Below are 22,457 nucleotides of genomic sequence, written 5' to 3'. Positions count from 1 at the left end.
AGACAACAGAGAGTCTAGCATGGAAGACTCCTTCATTGAAGTGATCCCATTCTGTAATCTTATTCTTGCTGTATTTGTAAATTGATGTTCTGTTTTTCATTTGTTAGCCAAGAGACGACGAGGGAGACTTCCATCAAAGCAATGATTCATTCTAGTTTAGTGTATGATACATTCAGCTCTCTGTGTTAGTAGAGAATTTAACTCTATCTTTATATCTGGTAAGGTTTGTTCAGAGTCATATATTTGTTGATTTTGTTCTTGGATGGAAAGTGATGTTTCTAAATTGTGTATTTTCTCCAGCTGTTCTTTGTTCACTTTAAAGGAAAATGAGATTGTGTTATTTCTAATAAAGCCTTTAATTCCTCCCAGAGAAACCTGACTCCATTAACTGAATGTCTATTGGTTTTAAAAGTCTAATAGTTCAACTTCAAACTTAAATTAAAGTTAAATTAAACCCCACCTGGTGGCTCTTTTGGGTGATGATGAGATCAACAGATGACATGTATATGCATGATGGTCCGTCAGGCTCATGTGCTTTATCTCTGTTTGTTACCCAGGACATGAGAGATGCTGATATAAGAAGTCTCTCCTGGAAAAGGATTTATGCCTGTTTGAATAAAAAGTATCCTCTCTAGATTTGGGATTGTGTACCCTCCATACATCAGCAAGATTGAAATCTGAGAGTGAATGTTTGAACAGCTTGGATTGTGATTTAGTTGATTTGTCCAGTTCTGGGTCCAGTACAGCATTCACATCTGATCCAATTATCAGTTCAAATTCAGAAAGATCAGCAAGAACATTATTTAACATTATTATCCTCATGATTATTTGGTGCATCTGTGTTAACAAAGACCACTTTCCTCCCATGACGTACACATTTAATAAAGTCAATCCTACCCTCTTCATCTCCTCCTTTACCAATGATGCAGATCTGAAGTGTGTTGCAAACTAAGAAGTTCATTTATTTAATCTGAAATGGAGGTAGTGCTGCTGAACGTGAAACACTGTTATGTTGCGGGTCAAACTGACCCATGTTAATTTAAAGAAAGTATTTTTTCGCAGATAAACTTCTTCAGCTTGGCTTAAAGCTGGGGTTGGTGTTCAGATTTAGATCCACTTTTTGTTCTACTGGTTAAAATGATCTTTATGTCCTGATGGTAATCAATACATAATGTGTTCTTAAAAAAGAGGTAAAAAAAGCTGCTATCTACAGCCGGAGTAAACCTGGGAAAACACCAACCAATCACCGTTTTTGGGTCCCAAAATGTTAAACCAATCAGATCCCGTCCTGCCGTTCTGCCCGCCTCCTGCAGAGCGTACATTTCCCCGGCGTTCACTCCCCGTCTCCTGCCTCTGCTTCCCCTGACTCTACTGACTGCCCCTCTCGCTCCACCTCGGGCCTGTCCCCTCTGACCCCATGAGGGTCTTTGCTCAGGACTGTAGTCCGGATCAGAGTCTAAAAAGCTCTCACCACGGGGGCTCTGACAAGCAGAAGAATTAATGACATTTAGTAAGTCCTACAGAAATGTAGATGTACTGTAGCGTCCGTCCGGACGCTGTAGGGATGACGAGCCGATTGGTGAACACGTTGATCTTTAATAACCGGTCACTGTCGGCCGTTACCACGACAACCAACAAAGCAACAATCAATGTTTGAATGAATGAAGAACTTCTCCTCTTGTCTCTCCTCTCTCCCGCTCACACACTCTACACCTCTCCTGATGCCTTCACTGACTGTCAACACTGTAGGAATTAAGAACATCTACACTGAACAGGTTTAACAAACAGTAGAGCTGTTACAGTATTATCATAGACTGTATGAAATATGGACGTAGTATCCGTGACGTCACCCATCTGTTCCTGAAGAGCTGTTTTGAGACCAATCGGCAGCTGCAGCCATATTGCTTCTGTGGAGCCAGTGTGAGTTCTGGGACCAAAAAATGGCCCTGGCATTTTTGGCCATGGCGGCCCACCATGATTATTTATATGATATGCAAAGGCACACAACATACCAGAGGATATATGTGCACATTGTGTTGTTTCAAAAATTAAAATACATACATATACAGCCTACATGGAAGAGAGTAACCATGTTAAAAAATGGATACGCTCTTTCACTACTCACAGAGACTTTCATCTTGGCAGTGGTGGAGCCAGACAGTTTTGACCTGGGTGGCCAAACTGGGGCACTGACTGTTAAGGGGTGGCCAGGCGTGGAAAACATTAGGGGCTCACCCCAAACCTAGTAGGGTTACCTCCAATAATCACATCTACTTGAACTTCTTTTCATAGAATAATTTAACAAATGTTACAAATTTGTAGATTTCTAATGTTAAGATTAATAATGTAACTCGACAGAGTGTCAACATTTAAATCTGCTGAACTCTTTAAGGACTCAAAATGAAGATGATTGTCCAAAATCAAAGCATCAGCAAAAATAATATTCAAATCCACAGAAACTGCTGTCTCTGCAGCTTGAAACACAACAACACAATAACTGATTTAAATATAAGTAATGCCTCTGACATGGCAAATGGCCAATCATGTTTAAGAATTTCAGGGTGGCCACTGGGGGAGCTAATCAGTTTTCAGAGGTGTCCATGGCCACCCCCTGGCTCCGCCACTGCATCTTGGGAGAGATGGCCACAGTGTCATAATTCCCATCTTGAAGTGAAAGTGGATGTCAAAGAAACACTGCTAGAGATGTCTTTTCAATGTTTAATGAAATATACTGTTTATACAAATACACAATTAAGACCACAGTAAGACCATATATCCCTGTAAAATAAAGAGCTCCTCATCAAAGTGGAACCTTAAAGGATGAAAAACAGAGAGAGAACAAGAGAGAGAGAGAGAGAGAGAGAGAGAGAGAGAGAGAGAGAGAGAGAGAGAGAGATGCAGAGACAGGCAGACAAAGGAAAGAAAGAGAGCAGGGATCAGTGAAGGTATAGTTTTAATAATGTTTAGGTGAACAGAGAGATGATAGCTTATTTTGTACTTACATATGCTGAGACAAAAGGTTACATGGACCTTGGTGCTCTGAGGGAGACAGAAAGCAGAGGTGAGGTCAGATATGCTAGATTCATCTGATACTGTCTCTTCTGATACTTATCCAATCTAATTAGTAATAAGTCTTCAAATAAATTCATTACTGGGATAAAGGATAAAAATGGGAAAGCACACTATACTAATATGGAAATTGCTAAAGTATTCAGTGATTTTTATCAATCATTGTACACCTCGAAATCACAAAGCGTGGATGATAAAATGAATGACTTTTTTCAACGGATAAAACTTCCTAGAGTGTCTGATGAAGATAAATTTAATTGTGATATGGATTTAACTTGTAAGGAAGTCGAGGAGGTGATAGGTACCTTACCAACTGGAAAAGCTTGTGGACCTGATGGTCTCCCACCAGAGATTTATAAAACCTTTACAAATATTTTCTCCCCCCTTTTAACAAGAATGTTTAAACATTCCTTATTAATAAAAAAACTTCCGCATTCACTACAACAAGCTACTATTAAAGTGTTACTAAAAGAAAACAAAGATCCGGATGATCCAGCCTCTTATAGACCAATAAGTATTCAGAACACAGACTGTAAAATTTTAGCTAAACTACTTGCAGCTAGGCTTAATGGTATTATACCAAAAATTGTGGGGCTTGACCAGACTGGCTTTGTCCAAAACAGGCATTCATATTCGAATATCAGGAGATTATTAAATATTTTACAGTATGCCAAGACAAAGAAACTTGATGCCCTGGTAGTAACACTAGATGCGGAAAAAGCATTCGATCATATCGAGTGGAGGTATTTGTTCAAAACTTTAAAAGAGTACGCTTTTGGAGAGGGTTTTATCGATTGGATTAAATTGTTATATTCAGCACCACAAGCATCAGTTTGTATTAATGGTGAAATATCTTCTCCTTTTACAATAAGTAAGGGTACAAAACAAGGATGCCCCTTATCTCCTTTATTATTCGCCTTAGCAATGGAACCTCTAGCCGAGATGATCAGGAGCAGCACCTCAATTACTGGTATTCAAACTAAAGAAAAAATGCATAAGATCTCTCTGTATGCAGATGACATCCTTTTATTTTTGAATAATCCCATCTCCTCAGTTCCAGCCATCATCAGGATAATTAATGAATTTGGGGTATTTTCTGGATATAAAGTGAACTATGAGAAATCATTGGCTCTACCTCTGGGAAATCTGAGTTGTGCAGAATTATCATCTATTCCTTTTAAACTGTCTCTCAATGGGTTTAAATATTTAGGAATTTATATTTCTTGTAAATTTGAGGATTTGGTCAAACTAAATGTAGACGTAGTGGTGAATGAAATTAGAAAAGATCTTCAAAGATGGAACTCTACCCTTGACATTACTTGGACGTATAGCTATTTTAAAAATGAATGTATTACCAAGACTGCTATATCCAATGCAGATGATACCAAATTATGTTCCAGTTCAGTTTTTTAAATCTTTACACAGTTTAATTTGTAAATTTGTTTGGAAAGGAAAACGCCCCAGACTTAAGTTAGAAAAGCTCCAGTTACCAGTTGACAAAGGGGGTCTAGGACTGCCAAACATAATGTATTATCACTGGGCATCTCAACTTAGATACATTACTGAATGGTTAAAAAAGGAGACTATTTCAACTTTTCTAGACTTGGAAGCTTCTGGGCTCAAACCTGCCCTCTCAACCTTACCTTTTATAAAAAATGCAATTGCAATACAGGGAATGAAAGATAATTTTATCGTCAGAAATACTTTGAAAACATGGAACCTTGTACGAAGACATTTTGGGATTATGAATAAATACTCTGTTTTAGCGCCTATTTTCTGTAATCCTGATTTCGCTCAGTCTTGTTCAGATCTGGGTTTTAGAGCATGGAGGGATGCTGGTATTGTTAAAATACAAGACCTCCTCTCAGGTGGGACTATGAAATCCTTTTCTCAACTTATGGCTGATTTTGATCTTCCTCAAACACAATTTTTTCGTTATTTACAGCTTAGGAGTTACATCCAAGCTGTTCCAATATATAAACATGGTTTGAATGTGAATCAACTTGAAATGACGGTACTTAAGGCCTCATCTTTAAAGAAGAACATTCTAAGTTATTTATATACTCAAATGTTTGTTAAAATTCCTAATATAAAGAGTAAAACAAGTTGGAGCGAAGATTTCGGGTCCCACTTAGATGATGTAATGTGGAAAAATATTCTGTTAAATGCAAAGAAAATGACATGTTCTAACAAATCCTATGAAACGCAATACAAAATTATTCATAGACTGCATGTTACCCCAGCTATTCGAAGTAAATATGATTCCATGTGCTCATCATTTTGTTGTAAATGTAAAACTAACTGTGGTACTTATAGTCATCTGATGTGGTCCTGTCCGAAAGTTCAAAGTTTTTGGCAATCTGTCCAAATGGAAATTAAGAAGATATTTAAAATTGATGTTCCTTTAAACCCATTTAGTTTTGTATTGGGATTAGATTCAACCTATCAACGAAAACACAGATACATTCTTAGAATTGCCCTTTATGCGGCACGGCTCACTATTCTCCAGAAATGGTTGGATGAAGAGCCTCCTGACATTAAAATGTGGTATGAAAAACTCATGTCTATTTTACCATTAGAGAGATTATCTCATGTTCTCAGAGGCACTCTTGAAGTTTTTATAACAGACTGGTCACCAATAGCAACTTATCTGAAAGAAGAATGGGTAAGAGTAATAAGTATAGGGGTATCAAATGTATCACATTAAAATGTTAAATGTATACAGTACATGTTTCAGGTTGTGTTTGCTGCATGTACTAACACTGTGAAAGAAAAATTTGTCTTTTATTTTAATTTTTTTTTGTCTTGTTTTGATTTGTTTTGATAATGTTTTCTGTGAGCATTATGGGTTTATTTTCTTTGTGGGGTTTTTGTGTATTTGTGAAATTTTTATTTAAGAATAAATATATTGAAAGAGATACTGTCTCTTCTAGAATTAAAATAAGAGCTATTTAATAAAGTCACAATGAAAGAAAAAGAACACATGTAAACTCCACATCAGGGAAAGGCAAACCTTCACTCCAAGGGGAGAGAAAGAGAGGACAAGTGGGTCAAGAGTGAGGATGAGACTATTTCAAAAAATGGACATTGACAGTCTTGGTGTCTTTAAAATAATGCAATAATAGATGGTTGCATTCATTACAGTCACTCTGTAAAAGTAGTAGGCTTTAGGACCATCCAGGTGGATGTCAGCAAGAACACATAACAACAGTATACAGTATAGTAAACTTACAAATGTGAAGCATGCCTGTGAAGTCCACACCAATGAAAGGCACATCCCTGGAACACCCCTGGGGGACAGGGGCCGCACCTGCTGCCGCAGTCCAACTTGAGGTGGCGATGGCAAACATGGCAGTAAGTTTGGCACATTCTGCTGTCCACTTGTGTTTACCTTTTTTTTTCTTGCAGCTTTTCTGCCCCCCCCCCTTTGCTCTTTTGTTGTTGATCCATTTCCACTCACTTCTCTCCGACTCCGGTCAGCTCTAATGGCAACATTTGATAACCTAGGTCAAGCAGGAGGGGAGGGGTGGGCCGAGGAAGGCTGAGAGATTTCATTGTTTTTTCATTAATCAACAAATGGCTCATCGCGGTCGATACAAAGGATTTATAATATTGTAACGTCCGTCCGAGCGCTGCAATGATGACGAGCCGATTGGTGAACACAAGAGCTTTAAAATGATACAAATAAAATGATAAACTTATAAAAATCACATCAAACATAAAACAAGTCATTCAGGTGTCTGTCAGCTCATCTCTCATTGGCTAGAGAGTTATGAAACCTAATGTCTGCAGGATGAATGATTTTCTGTATCTCTCAGTCCTGCAGTGCAGAGAATATTATTTAATAGTAATAAATGATGTATTTAATATTAACAAAGGTAAACACTGTGTGTCACTCTTATACAGCCTTGTTCCCTTTCTTATCAATCAGTCAATCAATCAATCAATCAATCAATCAATCAATCAATCAATCAATCAATCAATCAATCAATCAATCAGACTTTATTTATAAAGTGCTTTTCATACAATGACATTGTAACACAAAGTGCTGTACAAGAAAAACAATTAAAATAGAATAAATTAAGAAAAAGATCCCAGCCCCAGCCCCGACCCCAAACCCACCCCACCATCCTAAGGTTAACAACACAATATGCAACAATAGTAATAAAAACAATAAAAACAATAAAAATAAAATAAATAAATCAAAAATTAAATAAGTTGCTGAACGAACTGAGGAAACGCTCTCATGTTATCTTACTGAGGAAACACTGGAGGTAAAATAAGATGTTAAAACTCAAAACAAGAAATTAAAATCACCAAAGTAAAATACATTTCTAAGATAATAAAAGACTCAAATATTAAACCATTAAAAGAAAATACGATGTGAGACTTAAAATAAATAAATAAGTAAATAAAGTAGAATAAAACTATTAAGAATAAAAATAAAACTCAAGACTAAAAAGGTCGGCCTTGAGTTTGCCTTTAAAAATATTGATGCTCTGTGCAGCCCTCAGATCCTCAAGGTGTTCCACAGGCGTGGGCCGTGATAATAAAAAGCTGCCTCACCGTGGGTCTCAGTTTTTACGTTTGGTACAATTAAAAGTCCGCTACCTGAAGACCTGAGGGCTCTCACTGGCTCATATGATAAAAGCAAATCTGATAAATAAGAAGGGCCAAGACCATTAAGAGATTTAAAAACCAGTAAAATCATCTTAAAATCTAAAAGATACTGGAAACCAATGCAGAGACTTTAAAATTGGTGTGATGTGGACCCTCTTTCTGGTCTTTGTCAGCATTCTAGCTGCTGAGTTCTGGAGCAGCTGAAGCTGAGAAATGTTCTTTTTGGGGAGACCAGAAAGAAGAGCATTCCAATAATCAATTCTACAGGTTATAAAAGCATGAACTAGTGTCTCTGCATTGGCTTGAGAGAGAGAAACTGACGCACTTTGGAAATGTTTTTTTAGGTGATAAAAAGCCTTTTTTGTTATTTCTCTAATGTGTGGCTCAAAACTGAGGTGTGAGTCAAAGATCACACCCAGGTTCTTTACCTGCTCACATGGTTTTAGATCCAGTGCTTGGAGTTTGGTGTTCAGTTTCTCTCTCTGAGGTCCAGTACCAATGACTAAAACCTGAGTTTTGTCCTGGTTGAGCTGTAAAAAGTTCTCTGCCATCCATGACTTAATATCTAAAACACAGTTAAAAAGTGTGTCAATTGTTCCTGGGTCATCAGGAGACACGGCGATATAGAGCTGTGTGTCATCTGCATAGCTATGAAAGTTGATGCCGTGCCTCCTGATGACACTTCCGAGGGGTAACATGTAAAAATTAAACAGAGTTGGGCCTAAAATTAAACCCTGGGGAACCCCACAATTAATTTTGTAACTTTTTGAAAGAATTGTGTGGTCAACAGTGTCGACGATACCATGACTTTAAGTGACCTTTATTCTATTTCTGTACATAAATCCCTGCCTTTGGTAACATCAGGGGCTGCACTTCATATTTGAGGCCCAACACCTCTCCAGATCTTTTGGACAGACAAGAAAATATAAAGGCTTTCTATCTTACTTTTACACATTTGGTGATGCATACTTTTCTATTATTGAAGCAGTGGATTCCTTGTTGTTCTACTCCTATAGTTAATTTAACATGTGTTCATGTTTGTCATGTGTTTGGCCTTATAATGTAAACATATGATATAAATACAAGGAAGTTTATTTGTAGAGCACAATTCAAACACAAGGCAATTGGGTGCCCCCTAAAATATAGCATTGGCCCCCTATTGCCCCCGCCCTGAAAAGAAGTCCTAGAATCGCCACTGCGTGCCCCTCATAGGGAGCACAGAGTTCAGTTTCACTTCTGTTTTCTGCTGAAGAGGGAGAAGTCTGGTTCAGGTCTCTCCCGTTCCTCGCCCTTTCCCCTGTTTATCCCCACCTGTGAAGCTGCGCGTGGATCAGTACAAGGTAGGACTGTGTTCCCGGTCTGTGCCTTCTAGAGCCAGGGGGGTCTGAATGTGTTGAAGTCCTTTTATGCCAGTTCTACAGAGGGGAGACGCACTTAGCAGATGTAGCAGAGGCTAACGGGGCCACAGGCTAACATACCCAGATAGCAAAAAGGGTGTGGCCAGATGTGGCCCGGAGCCACCATAAGTTCTGGCTCATTCTGATAATCTTTATCAGTAACTGAATCTTAAAAATATGGATTCATCAAAACAAAATGTGAACCATTCAGTTCAAAGAATCCTCTCTTCATTTCTTAATGTTCTGTATACAGTTTCTATACACTTTGACATACATAACATGTAAGAAAGGGACAAAATCAAACTCCTTATTTTGTTATGACACTGTTAATGAGAAAAACACATCGTTGCAACAGTGTAATTAATAATTCAATTGCATTTAATGTAAAAACCAGGAAAGTTATAACTCCTCACCTGTAAGAAAGTGGAACCAGTGGTAGTGTTACCTGATTTGACAAAAAATAAATAAATAATGGCAAAAATAGCTGATTTAGACTATTTTGGGACATATAAATATTTCATTTTCTTTCTTGATGATATATGACCTAGTAGGTTGGAAATGGGTGTCTTGTTGATTCTGTTGGGAGAGCTTTGGGATCAGTCGTTAACAAACTGTAAGTCTGTAAATTAAGAAATGATCCGATTGAATCAACTAATCAGAATAGCAAAGTACAGAATAAACAAGAAAGTATGAATATGGAGTAAAATGCATTCCTCTCTAGGGCAAAATATATGTATTTTGAGGACATGGATATGCTATAAATAATCTGTGCTGTAATGTTAACTCTATGAAAAGTAGCTTCATGCGACACATAAAGGGTTACATCCTGTCCCACTTCGGCACCGCCCAAGGGAGCATCCGGTGTTGTATCGAGCTCTGTTTCCTCGTCGAGATATGTTTGATCTGAAGATGTTGTATTGTAGAAGGGAAATCCAAATTTCATGACTGTCTACTTCTATTTTGAAACTGGGACACCAGCACATATGTTTGTGTTTCTATGTCTTTATTAACACAACCAACTCCTGTTATTTCTATCAATAAGAAATGTTATATTTGGGAGAGACTTTTCATTTTGAATAGAATGGACATTTGGAAGAAAGTGTGCTCATTCATTTAGAGGCTAAATATTTAGAGGCATCTACAGGTACTTTATTCAAAGTGTGAAGTTACTACACCTGACAACAGGCTGCTTCCTGTTATAGCCCTTTCAAAGTAAAGTTTTTGGGACTACGTTACATGAGGGGACTTTTATTGTGAAACCGGAAATGAAATGTTAATCATTGAAGTAGCTTAACTTCGACTGGCGGTGGCCTGCAGGAGTTCTATTATTTACATTTCTTCATCTTGCCTCAAGTCACAGCTACAGCCATCGATCCTACAGGTTTAGGACTTTAGAAAACAGAGTGTTAACACACTTTGAAGCAGGTAGAGCTGTGGAAACAGAGTGTTAACACACTTTGAAGCAGGTAGAGCTGTGGAAACAGAGTGTTAACACACTTTGAAGCAGGTAGAGCTGTGGAAACAGAGTGTTAACACACTTTGAAGCAGGTAGAGCTGTGGAAACAGAGTGTTAACTGGGGGGGGGGTCTTAAAGTGACCCCAAAGGAGTAACCACTAATATCATAAGCCATGAAAAGGGAGAGGGAAAAAAGACAAGAATACTGAGCACACACACACACACACACACACACACACACACACACACACACACACACACACACACACACACAACTAGTCAGAGTGAGCGCCCCTCACAGAGACTATAATGAATGTGGCTCCATCTGGTGGTAGAAGCAGGAATGACACTGTGTCAGAGAGCAGTGTGTGTCTCTGTGGTGCAGTGGCGCCGTATAGGGGGGAAACGTTAGAAAGATTCTAAGGGCCCATGACTGACAGGGGGCCCGAAAATAATAAGAAATAAAAATAAATAAATAAAAACATTATTCAAAATAAGGCAATTTAAAAAACGGTCCCGTTGTCTTCATAAAATGTATATCAGAGATCTCTACTTTATTTGGGAAAATTCATGTTAACCCCCCCCTCCCTGTATCAGCATGAAATGGTCCAGCCCAGCCTGACTCGCTCTAATCAGCTGTGCTGCAGTCAGACAGAAGTTGCACAGTGCACAGAAAGGCAGCTAAAAGGTCTGGAAAGACAAAGTCTGGGTCCCAGAAAAGGAGGGAAAGAAAGGAGAGAGAGAAGAAAGGGCGACAGTATGTCACCCAGTTCTTCTCCAGGAAAGGTTGGTATAGTCTTTGAGTGGATCAAATCAACCTGTTTGCTAGTTTGATGTCCACAATGAGATGAACTACGTTGTAGCTAATTATACTAAATGGGTTTCCCCACCCTCCCTACCAGACTCAGCAGCTGATATGTCAGCAGGTGACCTGTCTCCCCACAACTCCCCCCAACCCCATGAACAAGAAGGTGAGCAACGGAGCATGTCAATTAGCATTATTGAAGGGGGTCTGTGGGAATCTCTTCTTTCTCTCTCTATCTGTACTATTACTAAAGCCTCTAAAAACAAAGCTATAGCTAAGCTACATAAGCTACAGCCTATAGTCTGTTTTGGATGCTGGGCAGGTGGAAGCATTGAGGGATTTAGTCTGTTTTAATGTCACGTCTGGGTCGATTGGATCCTGGAGATGTGGTTACAGCAGTTGCACAGGGTTCTTGTGGTCTTTGGTGATGGGGTCCAATGTGATATTTTGTCATGGGGCCCAAAATCCCTGGCGGCGCCCCTGCTGTGGTGTAAAGCTTGTTGTAATCAAGCGGAAACCTCAGGTCTGAAAATATGAAGACCATGTGGGGGTGGTAAAAACTGCAGTTCCTCGAACGTCCACTAGAGGCTGGCTGCAGAAACACAGGAAACCACATACACACCCATTCAAAGAAGACGATCTTTACAGCAGAAATAAACATGTTTACAGCCTGGTTCAAAAAACAGTTTAGGTCTGAATATCTCATTTCTCTCTCAGCACACACTGTACGGGGTGAATTATTCTATAACTGAATATTTATAAAGATATTACACTAACGAGCTTTGCCCAAATAAGGGCATGCCTGACTTGATTGACAGACGGTCACCCTGTAGCTGTTAGTGTAAAGGCTAAAGGTCCGCCTCTTTACCGCAGACTAACTTGGACGAAGTTAGGTTGAGTTCAACATTTCCAATATGGCACCCGCCAACGATCTTCAAAACAGCGCTTCAGGAACAGATGGGGGACGTCACGGAGACTACGTCCATTTATTCTACAGTCTGTGGTTGTAATGATGAACATGTTGTTGTGTTTGTGTGAAGGTGGAGGCTCTGCTATGGATCAGTGTGAGGACAGAGAGGAGGGAGCCCCTCCCTCTAAAAGTACTCTGTGTGGGGAACATGAAGCTCAGAGACCTGGACCTGGACCTGAACCTGGACCCAGCTGTTTGTCCTTAAAGAGTGATTGGTCTATGTCTCGATATTTGAACTTCAAAGATAGACGTCAGTCTGATGGTCTAAGGTAATAATCGATCACAGAGTTTTTATCAGAATCAAACATTAGAAAAGTTTGTAGTAAATTTCAGCAGCACTCAAACCTGGAAGATTTTCAGAGTTCATGTTTGTTCATCAGTGTTTGTGATTCTGTCAGAGTCCCACTTCAGAGACCAGACTCTCCTGGATCTGGACCCAGCTGTGTGTCCTTAAAGAGTGACCGGTCTATGGGCATACGTGATGACTTCAAAGATGGACGACGGTCTGATGGTCTAAGGTAATAATCGATCACAGAGTTTTTATCAGAATCAAACATTAGAAAAGTTTGTAGTAAATTTCAGCAGCACTCAAACCTGGAAGATTTTCAGAGTTCATGTTTGTTCATCAGTGTTTGTGATTCTGTCAGAGTCCCACTTCAGAGACCAGACTCTACTGGATCTGGACCCAGCTGTGTGTCCTTAAAGAGTGACCGGTCTATGGGCAAACCTATTTATTTCAAATCTGGAGCGATGAGTGCTGATGAGCGGTAAGCCTCTCAAAGTGAACTTCCTGTTGTTGTGTGTGAAACATTTGTAACTGTGGTCGGTGTTTTCTCTGTGAAGGTGAACATTTGTCCCTCGTTGTGTTTCTATCAGGATCAACAGCAGTAAACAGGATTGGAGGCAGAGATAACTGTACTCAGCATGTAGTATCTTCATGTGTGTCCTGTGTTTGTAGGAGGATCCAGCAGTGTTTCTACCAGGATCCACTACATAGAATCTATCACACCAACACTGTGTGTCATTATATTATATACACTACATGATGTTCTATTTGTTCCACAGAGTTCAGAGATCAGAGGCTCCCATTGGTCAGTCTGCCCAGCAGCATCAAACACAGCTGGACTCCATATTGATGGTGAGTAAATGTACAAACACAGCTCCTCCTGAGAATCAGAGCACACACTCATTCTGTTCGGATGTTTCTGTTTCCTGATCGCAGGAATTTAGCACTTTGCAGCATTTAGCAAGTTACAGTGGCAAGGACAAAGTTCCTTTAACAGGCAGAAACCTCCAGCAGGACCAGACTCATGTTAGACACACATCTGCTGAGACCGTGTTGGAGAGAGGGATAGAGGGAGATGAAGAGAGAGAGAGATGATAGTGGGGAGACGGATAGTAGTAGTTGTAGCAGCTGGAGTCTGGACCACGTCCACAGCAGCAGAGATCCAGAGGAACCTACGGGACAAGGGAGCTCAGGGACTCCAGAAAGGTCTATGGTTAGTAACTTTAATGGGACAGGAAGAGTTAAAGTAAGAGACAGGCAGAGAGAGGAGAGAGAGGGAAAGACAGGATCCCAGTGTGTCAGTCTAAGCCTATAGCAGCATAACTAAGACCTGGTCCAAGCCTGATCCAGCTCTAACTATAAGCTTTATCAAAAAGGAAAGTTTGAAGCCTACTCTTAAAAGTAGAGAGGGTGTCTGCCTCCCGGACCCTGACTGGTAGATGATTCCAAAGGAGAGGGGCCTGATAACTGAAGGTTCTACCTCCCATACTACTTTTAGAGACTTTAGGTATGATGAGCAGGCCTGCATGCTGGGAGCGTAGTGTTCTAGAGGGGTCATAGGGCAGGATCCACAGACTAAATCCTGAAACAGCATTGTGATCCAGTCTCCATGCTGGACTCTGCAGACCAGCAGGCTCTCTGTCTGTCACAGATGATCTGATGTTCTATTTTGTTCCAGCTGCTCCAGGAGAACATCATCAGTTTTGTAAAGACCGAGCTGAAGGAGATCCAGAGAGTTCTGAGTCCAGATTACCCAGAATGCTTAGAGAGTCAGAGGGAGGATGAGGATGAAGAGCAGAGGAGGAGCAGAGAGGCCTTTCTGGAGATCACTCTGCACTTCCTGAGGAGAATGAAGCAGGAGGAGCTGGCTGACTGTCTGCAGAGCAGTAAGAGGATTTGAACACATTGAACATGATGGAGAGAGGAAATGGAGACAACATGGGAGAGGTTTACATTTCAAACTCTGCTGTTAATATGATGCACACATTTGGATCACATCTATGAGCTGTGAGAAACTGTTCACAGCTGATGAAGAGATTTCAGAGAGGAGGAAAATCAAATCCATCCTGATGTCTGAAAGTGTAAATTCATCAGACTGATTGTAGCTTCAGATCATTCATCACATTTCTCTTTGGTTCTTTCAGGAACTGGTGCTGCAGAGTGCAGACGTAAACTGAAGTCTGACCTGAAGGAGAAGTTCCAGTGTGTGTTTGAGGGGATCGCTAAAGCAGGAAACCCAACCCTCCTGAACCAGATCTACACAGAGCTCTACATCACAGAGGGAGGGACTGGAGGGCTCAATGATGAACATGAGGTCAGACAGATTGAAGCAGCATCCAGGACCCCACACAGACCAGAGACCACCATCAGACAAGAAGACATCTTTAAAGGCTCACCTGGAAGAGATCAACCAATCAGAGCAGTGCTGACAAAGGGAGTGGCTGGCATCGGGAAAACCGTCTTAACACAGAAGTTCACTCTGGACTGGGCTGAAGACAAAGACCACCAGGACATCCAGTTCACATTCCCCTTCACTTTCAGAGAGCTGAATGTGCTGAGAGAGAGAAAGTTCAGCTTGGTGGAACTTGTTCATCACTTCTTTACTCAGACCAGAGAAGCAGGACTCTGCAGGTTTGAAGAGTTCCAGGTTCTGTTCATCTTTGATGGTCTGGATGAGTGTCGGCTTCCTCTGGACTTCCACAACAATCAGATCCTGACTGATGTTAGAAAGTCCACCTCAGTGGATGTGCTGCTGACAAACCTCATCAGGGGGAACCTGCTCCCCTCTGCTCGCCTCTGGATCACCACAAGACCTGCAGCAGCCAATCAGATCCCTCCTCAGTGTGTTGACATGGTGACAGAGGTCAGAGGGTTCACTGACCCTCAGAAGGAGGAGTACTTCAGGAAGAGGTTCAGAGACCAGGAGCAGGCCAGCAGAGTCATCTCCCACATTAAGAAATCCCGAAGCCTCCACATCATGTGCCACATCCCGGTCTTCTGCTGGATCACTGCTACAGTTCTGGAGGATGTGCTGAAGACCAGAGAGAGAGGAGAGCTGCCCAGGACCCTGACTGAGATGTACATCCACTTCCTGGTGGTCCAGTCCAAACTGAAGATCATCAAGTACGATGGAGGATCTGGGACTGATACACTCTGGAGTCCAGAGAGCAGGGAGATGATCCAGTCTCTGGGAAAACTGGCTTTTGATCAGCTGCAGAAAGGGAACCTGATCTTCTATGAGTCCGACCTGACAGAGTGTGGCATCAAGATCAAGGAAGCCTCAGTGTACTCAGGAGTGTTCACACAGATCTTCAGAGAGGAGAGAGGACTGTACCAGGACCAGGTGTTCTGCTTCATCCACCTGAGCATTCAGGAGTTTCTGGCTGCTCTTCATGTCCATCTGACCTTCACCAAGTCTGGACTCAACCTGATGGAACAAGAACAACCAGAAGAACAACCAACGTCCCTGATCTCTAGAATCTTTGGAGACAAACCTGAACTGAACCGTCTCCATCAGAGTGCTGTGGACCAGGCCTTACAGAGTCCAAACGGACACCTGGACTTGTTTCTGCGCTTCCTCCTGGGTCTCTCACTGCAGACCAATCAGACTCTCCTGAGAGGTCTGCTGACACAGACAGGAAGTAGCTCACAGACCAATCAGAAAACAGTCCAGTACATCAAGAAGAAGATCAGTGAGGATCTTTCTGCAGAGAGAAGCATCAACCTGTTCCACTGTCTGAATGAACTGAATGATCGTTCTCTAGTGGAGGAGATCCAAGAGTCCCTGAGATCAGGACGTCTCTCCAGAGAGAAACTGTCTCCTGCTCAGTGGTCAGCTCTGGTCTTCATCTTACTGTCCTCAGAGGAAGATCTGGACGTGTTTGACCTGAAGAAGTTCTCTGCTTCAGAGGAGGCTCTTCTGAGGCTGCTGCCAGTGATCAAAGCCTCCAACAAAGCTGTGTGAGTTCATGAGTGAGACATTTGAAATAGAATTCATTCTGTACATGACAACTGAAACCTTTGTTTGTTCTCATCATCTTCTTCAGGCTGAGTGGATGTAACCTCTCAGAGAGAAGCTGTGAAGCTCTGTCCTCAGTCCTCAGGTCACAGTCCTCCAGTCTGAGAGAGCTGGACCTGAGTAACAATGACCTGCAGGATTCAGGAGTGGACCTGCTATCTTCTGGACTACAGAATCCAAACTGTAACCTGGAAACTCTCAGGTCAGTCTGAGACTGATTGTAAAGTTCCACTCTCTTACAGAATTTGAACAATTTGAAAATGGCATCAAGATGAAATTCTCATGATTCTGAGGTTTTTCAGGGCTTCAATGAAAACAAGTCAGAGGGAACAATATACAGTCCCCTTCGAAAGTATTGGAACAGTGAGGTCAATTCCCTTATTTTTGCTGTAGACTGGAAACATTTGGGTTTGACACCAAAAGATGAACATGAGACAAGAGATCAACATTTCAGCTTTTATTTCCAGGTATTTACATCTGGATCTGATACAGAACTTAGAAGATAGCATTATTTGTAAAGGATCATCACATTTTTAGGTGAGCAAAACTATTGGAACAGATACACTTAAAATACATTAAAGTGAATAAGACTTAATATTTTGTTGCAAATCCTTTGCTTGCAATAACTGCATCAAGCCTGTGATCCATTGACATCACCAAACTTTTGCATTCTTCTTTTGTGATGCTTTTCCAGGCTTTCACTGCAGCCTCTTTCAGTTGTTGTTTGTTTTGGGGGGTTACTCCCTTCAGTCTCCTCTTTAGCAGGTAAAAAGCATGCTCTATAGGGTTTAAGTCTGGAGATTGACTTGGCCAGTCTAAAAGCTTCCACTTCTTGCCCCTGATGAACTCCTTTGTTGTTTTTGCAGTGTGTTTGAGGTCATTATCTTGCTGCATGAAGAAGGATCTCCCAATCAGTTTGGTTGCATATTTCTTTAAAATTGGCAGACAAAATGTTTCTGTAGACTGACGAGTTCATTTTGCTGCTGCCATCATGTGTTACATCATCAATGAAGGTTAATCATTCACAAACAAAAATACAGAGGCTACACTAGAAGATGCAAACCACTCATTAGCAAAAAGAATAGGAAGGCCAGACTGGATTTTGCCAAAAAAAGTACAGAGATGAGCCTCAACAATTCTGGGACAAAGTTTTATGGACTGATGAGACAAAGATGAACCTTTACCAAAGTGATGGAAAGGCTAAAGTTTGGAGAAAGGAAGGATCTGCTCATGATCCCAAACATACAAGCTCATCTGTGAAATGTCATGGCTTGGGCTTGCATGGCTTCTTCTGGGACGGGATCATTAACCTTCACTGATGATGTAACACATGATGGCAGCAGCAAAATGAACTCGGCAGTCTACAGAAACATTTTGTCTGCCAATTTAAAGAAATATGCAACCAAACTGATTGGGAGATCCTTCTTCATGCAGCAAGATAATGACCCCAAACACACTGCAAAAACAACAAAGGAGTTCATCAGGGGCAATAAGTGGAAGCTTTTAGACTGGCCAAGTCAATCTCCAGACTTAAACCCTATAGAGCATGCATTTTACCTGCTAAAGAGGAGACTGAAGGGAGTAACCCCCCAAAACAAACAACAACTGAAAGAGGCTGCAGTGAAAGCCTGGAAAAGCATCACAAAAGAAGAATGCAAAAGGTTGGTGATGTCAATGGATCACAGGCTTGATGCAGTTATTGCAAGCAAAGGATTTGCAACAAAATATTAAGTCTTATTCACTTTAATGTATTTTAAGTGTATCTGTTCCAATAGTTTTGCTCACCTAAAAATGTGATGATCCTTTACAAATAATGCTATCTTCTAAGTTGTGTATCAGATCCAGATGTAAATACCTGGAAATAAAAGCTGAAATGTTGATCTCTTGTCTCATGTTCATCTTTTGGTGTCAAACCCAAATGTTTCCAGTCTACAGCAAAAATAAGGGAATTGGCCTCACTGTTCCAATACTTTCAGAGGGGACTGTATTTAGTCAAACTCTACTTAATGTTGACTAACAATAAGTGGTCATAGAAAACTGCATCAAGAAGAAAATTATCATTTGTTGATGAATAAATAAGAGTGGGAATAATACATTTTTGCTATTCATGTCCTTTTAATGAGAGCATTTTTGTCTAATTCTCACGTCTTTCAGGTTTACTGGATGTAACCTCTCAGAGAGAAGCTGTGAAGCTCTGTCCTCAGTCCTCAGCTCACAGTCCTCCAGTCTGAGAGAGCTGGACCTGAGTAACAACGACCTGCAGGATTCAGGAGTGGACCTGCTATCTTCTGGACTAAAGAATCCAAACTGTAACCTGGAAACTTTCAGGTCAGGTTTCATGCTCATGATGCTTATGGTTTTTATAAATACACTGTAAACCCGAACAGTACTGCTGACTTATAAAGACTGATTATGCTGTACTAAAAATCTGTTATCTAGTTAGCAGTACTCAACATATTTTCTTTCTCTGAACAACTTACACAGTTTTCACTTTACTTGACTCAGTATTTTTTAGTTTAAACAGTCTGCTTAATTGTTACTTTCAAGTACATGAGGGGGGCGTGTCGTGACGTCATGACGCTTTATTTGAACTGACGTTTTCTGAAAATCCTTTTCAATATGGCGGATCGTCTCGGATGGAGTCTTCAAGTGGAGTAATTTGTAAGTACAAAAAAAGCTTCTTTGCTTAATTTAATGTAAAAGAATATGTCAATTTTTTTTTACTTCTGTAAAGTTTATTCATTGAAGCAAAACATTTGTATGAAGTTACAGATGTAAAGGCGTACTGCCCCGCCACATTGTCCGCCATTTTCCTTAAACTTCGCCGTGTATTTAGCTGTCAACAATGCCAAGTTTAGCGTCTAACTCTCCGTCTCAATCAATGGAATTTGTAATAAGCGTCTTTTTGATGTTTATATTGTGCCTCCTGATCTGGTAAGCATGTTTGTGATTTATTTTTTAACTCATGCTCTCCGGTAAAATGAACAAGTGGCTTAAGGTAGCATGGACAAAGTTATGCTAGGAGTGATTATAATGTTATCAGCATATTAAAACAGGTGATGTATCATAGTGTAAAGATGTACTAATGTTTTGGGCAAGTAAAGTAGTTGTTTCGTAGTAGGCGCGGTTTGTGTGGGTTTTATACGTGTGTTTTTGAATTTTTTTTTACTGTGGCCGTTGCTTCAAGTGACTTGTGCTAACGGACCGAGAGGCATCAATGTACTAACTTCACGTGCAGTATAACGCCATTTCGTTCTGAGTCGAGAAAGCAGTTTAGGTATAAACAGCAGGATGCACTTTGAGTGTGTGTGCGTGACTCAGGAGCTTAGTGTGGACAAGTTATGATTCTTCTTTTAGGCAAACCGTGCCTGGAAGTCATAGGAAAACAGCGCGGGGGGCACTGCACGGCTTATTTAAAACAATACTGCCAATTCTGTATCGCTAACTAGGCCAACTATGTGTATGTATGATAGAAGTGAAGTGGTAGGTAAACATAGTAGCGTTGCAGAGTGATATGTGACAGACAAAAACGTTGATCGGACCCCCCTCCTCTCTGTGTTACCCTGTGGCACTTCAGAGCAGAGCCGCTCATCAAGAAGAAGCAGCTGTAGCTCGCGATGCAGGGATTTTTATCTATAACCACGGCTCTACCTGCTTCAAAGTGTGTTAAAACTCTAGAGTTTAAAGTCACAATTGTGTAGGGTCGATGACTATAGCTGTGACTTGAGGCCAGATGAACAATTGTAAAAATAAAGCCGCCGCTAATCATAGTTAAGCTACTTCAATGATTAACATTTCATTTCCGAAAAAACTTTTCACAATAAAAGTCCCCTAATGTTCCGTAGTCCCAAAACACTTTACTTTGAAAGGTTGATAACAGGAAACAGCATGTTGTCAGCTGTAGTAACTTGACACAACTCAAAGAGAAAAATAAAGAGAAGGGGAGTAAAGGAAAGTCAGATAATACAGATTTAGTAAGAAGCTACAAAGTCCTGAGTGCTGAACAAAAAGGATTATAAAAAAGTCTTTATGTGGTCTCGGGCTCAACCATGAGTTGAATGTTGCATTGCAGACTTGATGGGGTTGATAGTGAATTAACATATTTTCACATGCGTGATCCCTTATCACTATGTAATGATAAAATGTCCTAATTTTTTAAGATATTTAGTATTGATCAAGCAAATCATATCTGCAAGTTTTGATTTAATCTTGTCCAATTTGTTTTTCTTTAAGGCTGAAGTGGAAGCTAAGAAGTGTGCATCAGGAATCAAGGTAATCTAAATGTGAAACATTAGATATTTAAAGATGATTATTTGTGGGTGCTCCTTATTTTGTCTTTTACTCCAGTCTTAGATATATGGATTGGAAATCTACAATTTTTTTTAAATAGTACCCACTAAGTCTTGAAAATTATCTTTGTAATTCATGGTAGATATCATTACTCTGACAGTGACTGCCATTACACACAGCACTAGTGTGTGCATCTTCCCAGATTTGTGTGCAGGTTTTTTCAAACTCCTCTATAATTGACTGGACTGACAAGTGTTTTTTTTCTTATTTAAATGGCATATTTTTTAAATACTACAATAAAACATAGATGCATCAGAAATACTTTTTTTGTGCCACATTGCTTCATTGGATTAAATGCATGTAACTATTTTTATGACTATGATCTGTGTCCAAAGAATCCACCTATAGATGAAAACACTAGTTGCCTTTGTCTCATCCTGATTGAGTTTTTGTCTGTTTATCCAAAATAGTCATCTGACCTGTCAAATATTTCAACACTTAAATTTATGTATATAATTACGATGCAAAAAATTGTCTGATGAGATGGTAATGCATGATTAACTTTGGTGATGTTACCTTGACTGTACTTGTGCATGTAGCTTGTTTCAAAAAATTCTAATTGTTAATAATGAAATCAGAAATGACCTTTTGTCTTGTCTAGCAATATGTGTTGGTAAGAAAAACACTGTAATAATGTAAACACAGGGAGTAATATTTTTTTCTACTCGACAGATTCATCTGATGCATCAGAGATCATCTTTTATCAGTAAGTTATGTCAACTCTTGAATTTTGTATTGGAATATGATGTAAGTCTGTAAACATGTTAAGTGCAGTATTTACCCATGTTATGCAGCTGTTACCAAATTTGTGACCATATCCTGTTTCTAGAGTATCAAATTGTTGATGATGAAATTAGGTGTCTTTGTCTTTAAAAATATATATTAAGGTCATGGGTCCTACTTAGTACTTTTTTATACTTCAGATAATCCCGATGCCCTTACTTAATGAACAAATGTGTGATCAAGATTGACTGTAGCCTGTTTATACGTATCAAATTGTTCATGACGAACTCCATGTTGTAAATTCTCTGGGTTAGGCCAGCTGAACCGTGAATATTAGGGGCGTGTTATTTAAATTCCGATTGTTTTCAACTGCAAGATTAACAATACCTGATCAGGCTTATGCCATGATTAGCCCAGGTACTCACGTTTCATAAATCGCATGTGAACATTGCCAAGCTTGTTTCTACATACAGATCTGAACCAGTTTCCACACAAGATTGATAAGTGAGGGCCCCTGTTAGGGATGGGAATTGATAAGAACTTAGCAATTCTGATTCCATTATCGATGCTGCTTAACAATCCGATTCCTTATCGATTCTCATTGGATGAGGGAATGAAATAAAACAAATGTGTTTGTTTGCTTTAAATCTGGTCTCTGCTCGGTGACACTCGTTTATCCTCGCCTCTGTCAGTTTGATTGATTTTTGTCTGTCTTTTATCCAACATAGCATTTGCTCTGTGGGAGAACCCTTTTTATTGGTGA

The 22,457-nt window shown here is 40.1% G+C and overlaps 1 protein-coding gene and 2 long non-coding RNA genes across 3 annotated transcripts in view; 2 read left to right on the top strand and 1 right to left on the bottom strand.

Moving 5' to 3' along the window:
* Positions 1-16,567, top strand: part of LOC117814242 (protein NLRC3-like) — a 29,890-nt gene extending 13,323 nt beyond the window's left edge. The window contains exons 3-6 of the mRNA XM_034685462.1: positions 12,965-13,084; positions 13,383-13,455; positions 14,282-14,489; positions 14,763-16,567. Of these exons, the coding sequence (XP_034541353.1) occupies positions 12,965-13,084; positions 13,383-13,455; positions 14,282-14,489; positions 14,763-16,567 (2,206 nt within the window). The remainder of the gene's footprint in view (positions 1-12,964; positions 13,085-13,382; positions 13,456-14,281; positions 14,490-14,762) is intronic.
* Positions 2,603-6,511, bottom strand: LOC117814244. Its single transcript, XR_004631537.1, has 3 exons — positions 6,302-6,511; positions 3,003-3,039; positions 2,603-2,812 (listed from the first exon to the last, which is right to left on the bottom strand). It is a non-coding gene; the product is annotated as an uncharacterized LOC117814244 (long non-coding RNA).
* A 2,656-nt stretch (positions 16,568-19,223) lies between the features above and the next one.
* Positions 19,224-22,453, top strand: LOC117814243. The gene is made up of 4 exons (XR_004631536.1): positions 19,224-19,282; positions 20,855-20,893; positions 21,644-21,677; positions 22,423-22,453. It is a non-coding gene; the product is annotated as an uncharacterized LOC117814243 (long non-coding RNA).
* Positions 22,454-22,457: the final 4 nt, after the last annotated feature.

This window comes from Notolabrus celidotus, chromosome 6 (assembly GCF_009762535.1).
Source record: "Notolabrus celidotus isolate fNotCel1 chromosome 6, fNotCel1.pri, whole genome shotgun sequence".
Taxonomy (NCBI): Eukaryota; Metazoa; Chordata; class Actinopteri; order Labriformes; family Labridae; genus Notolabrus; species Notolabrus celidotus.
This window is presented reverse-complemented; position numbering and strand designations above follow the sequence as displayed.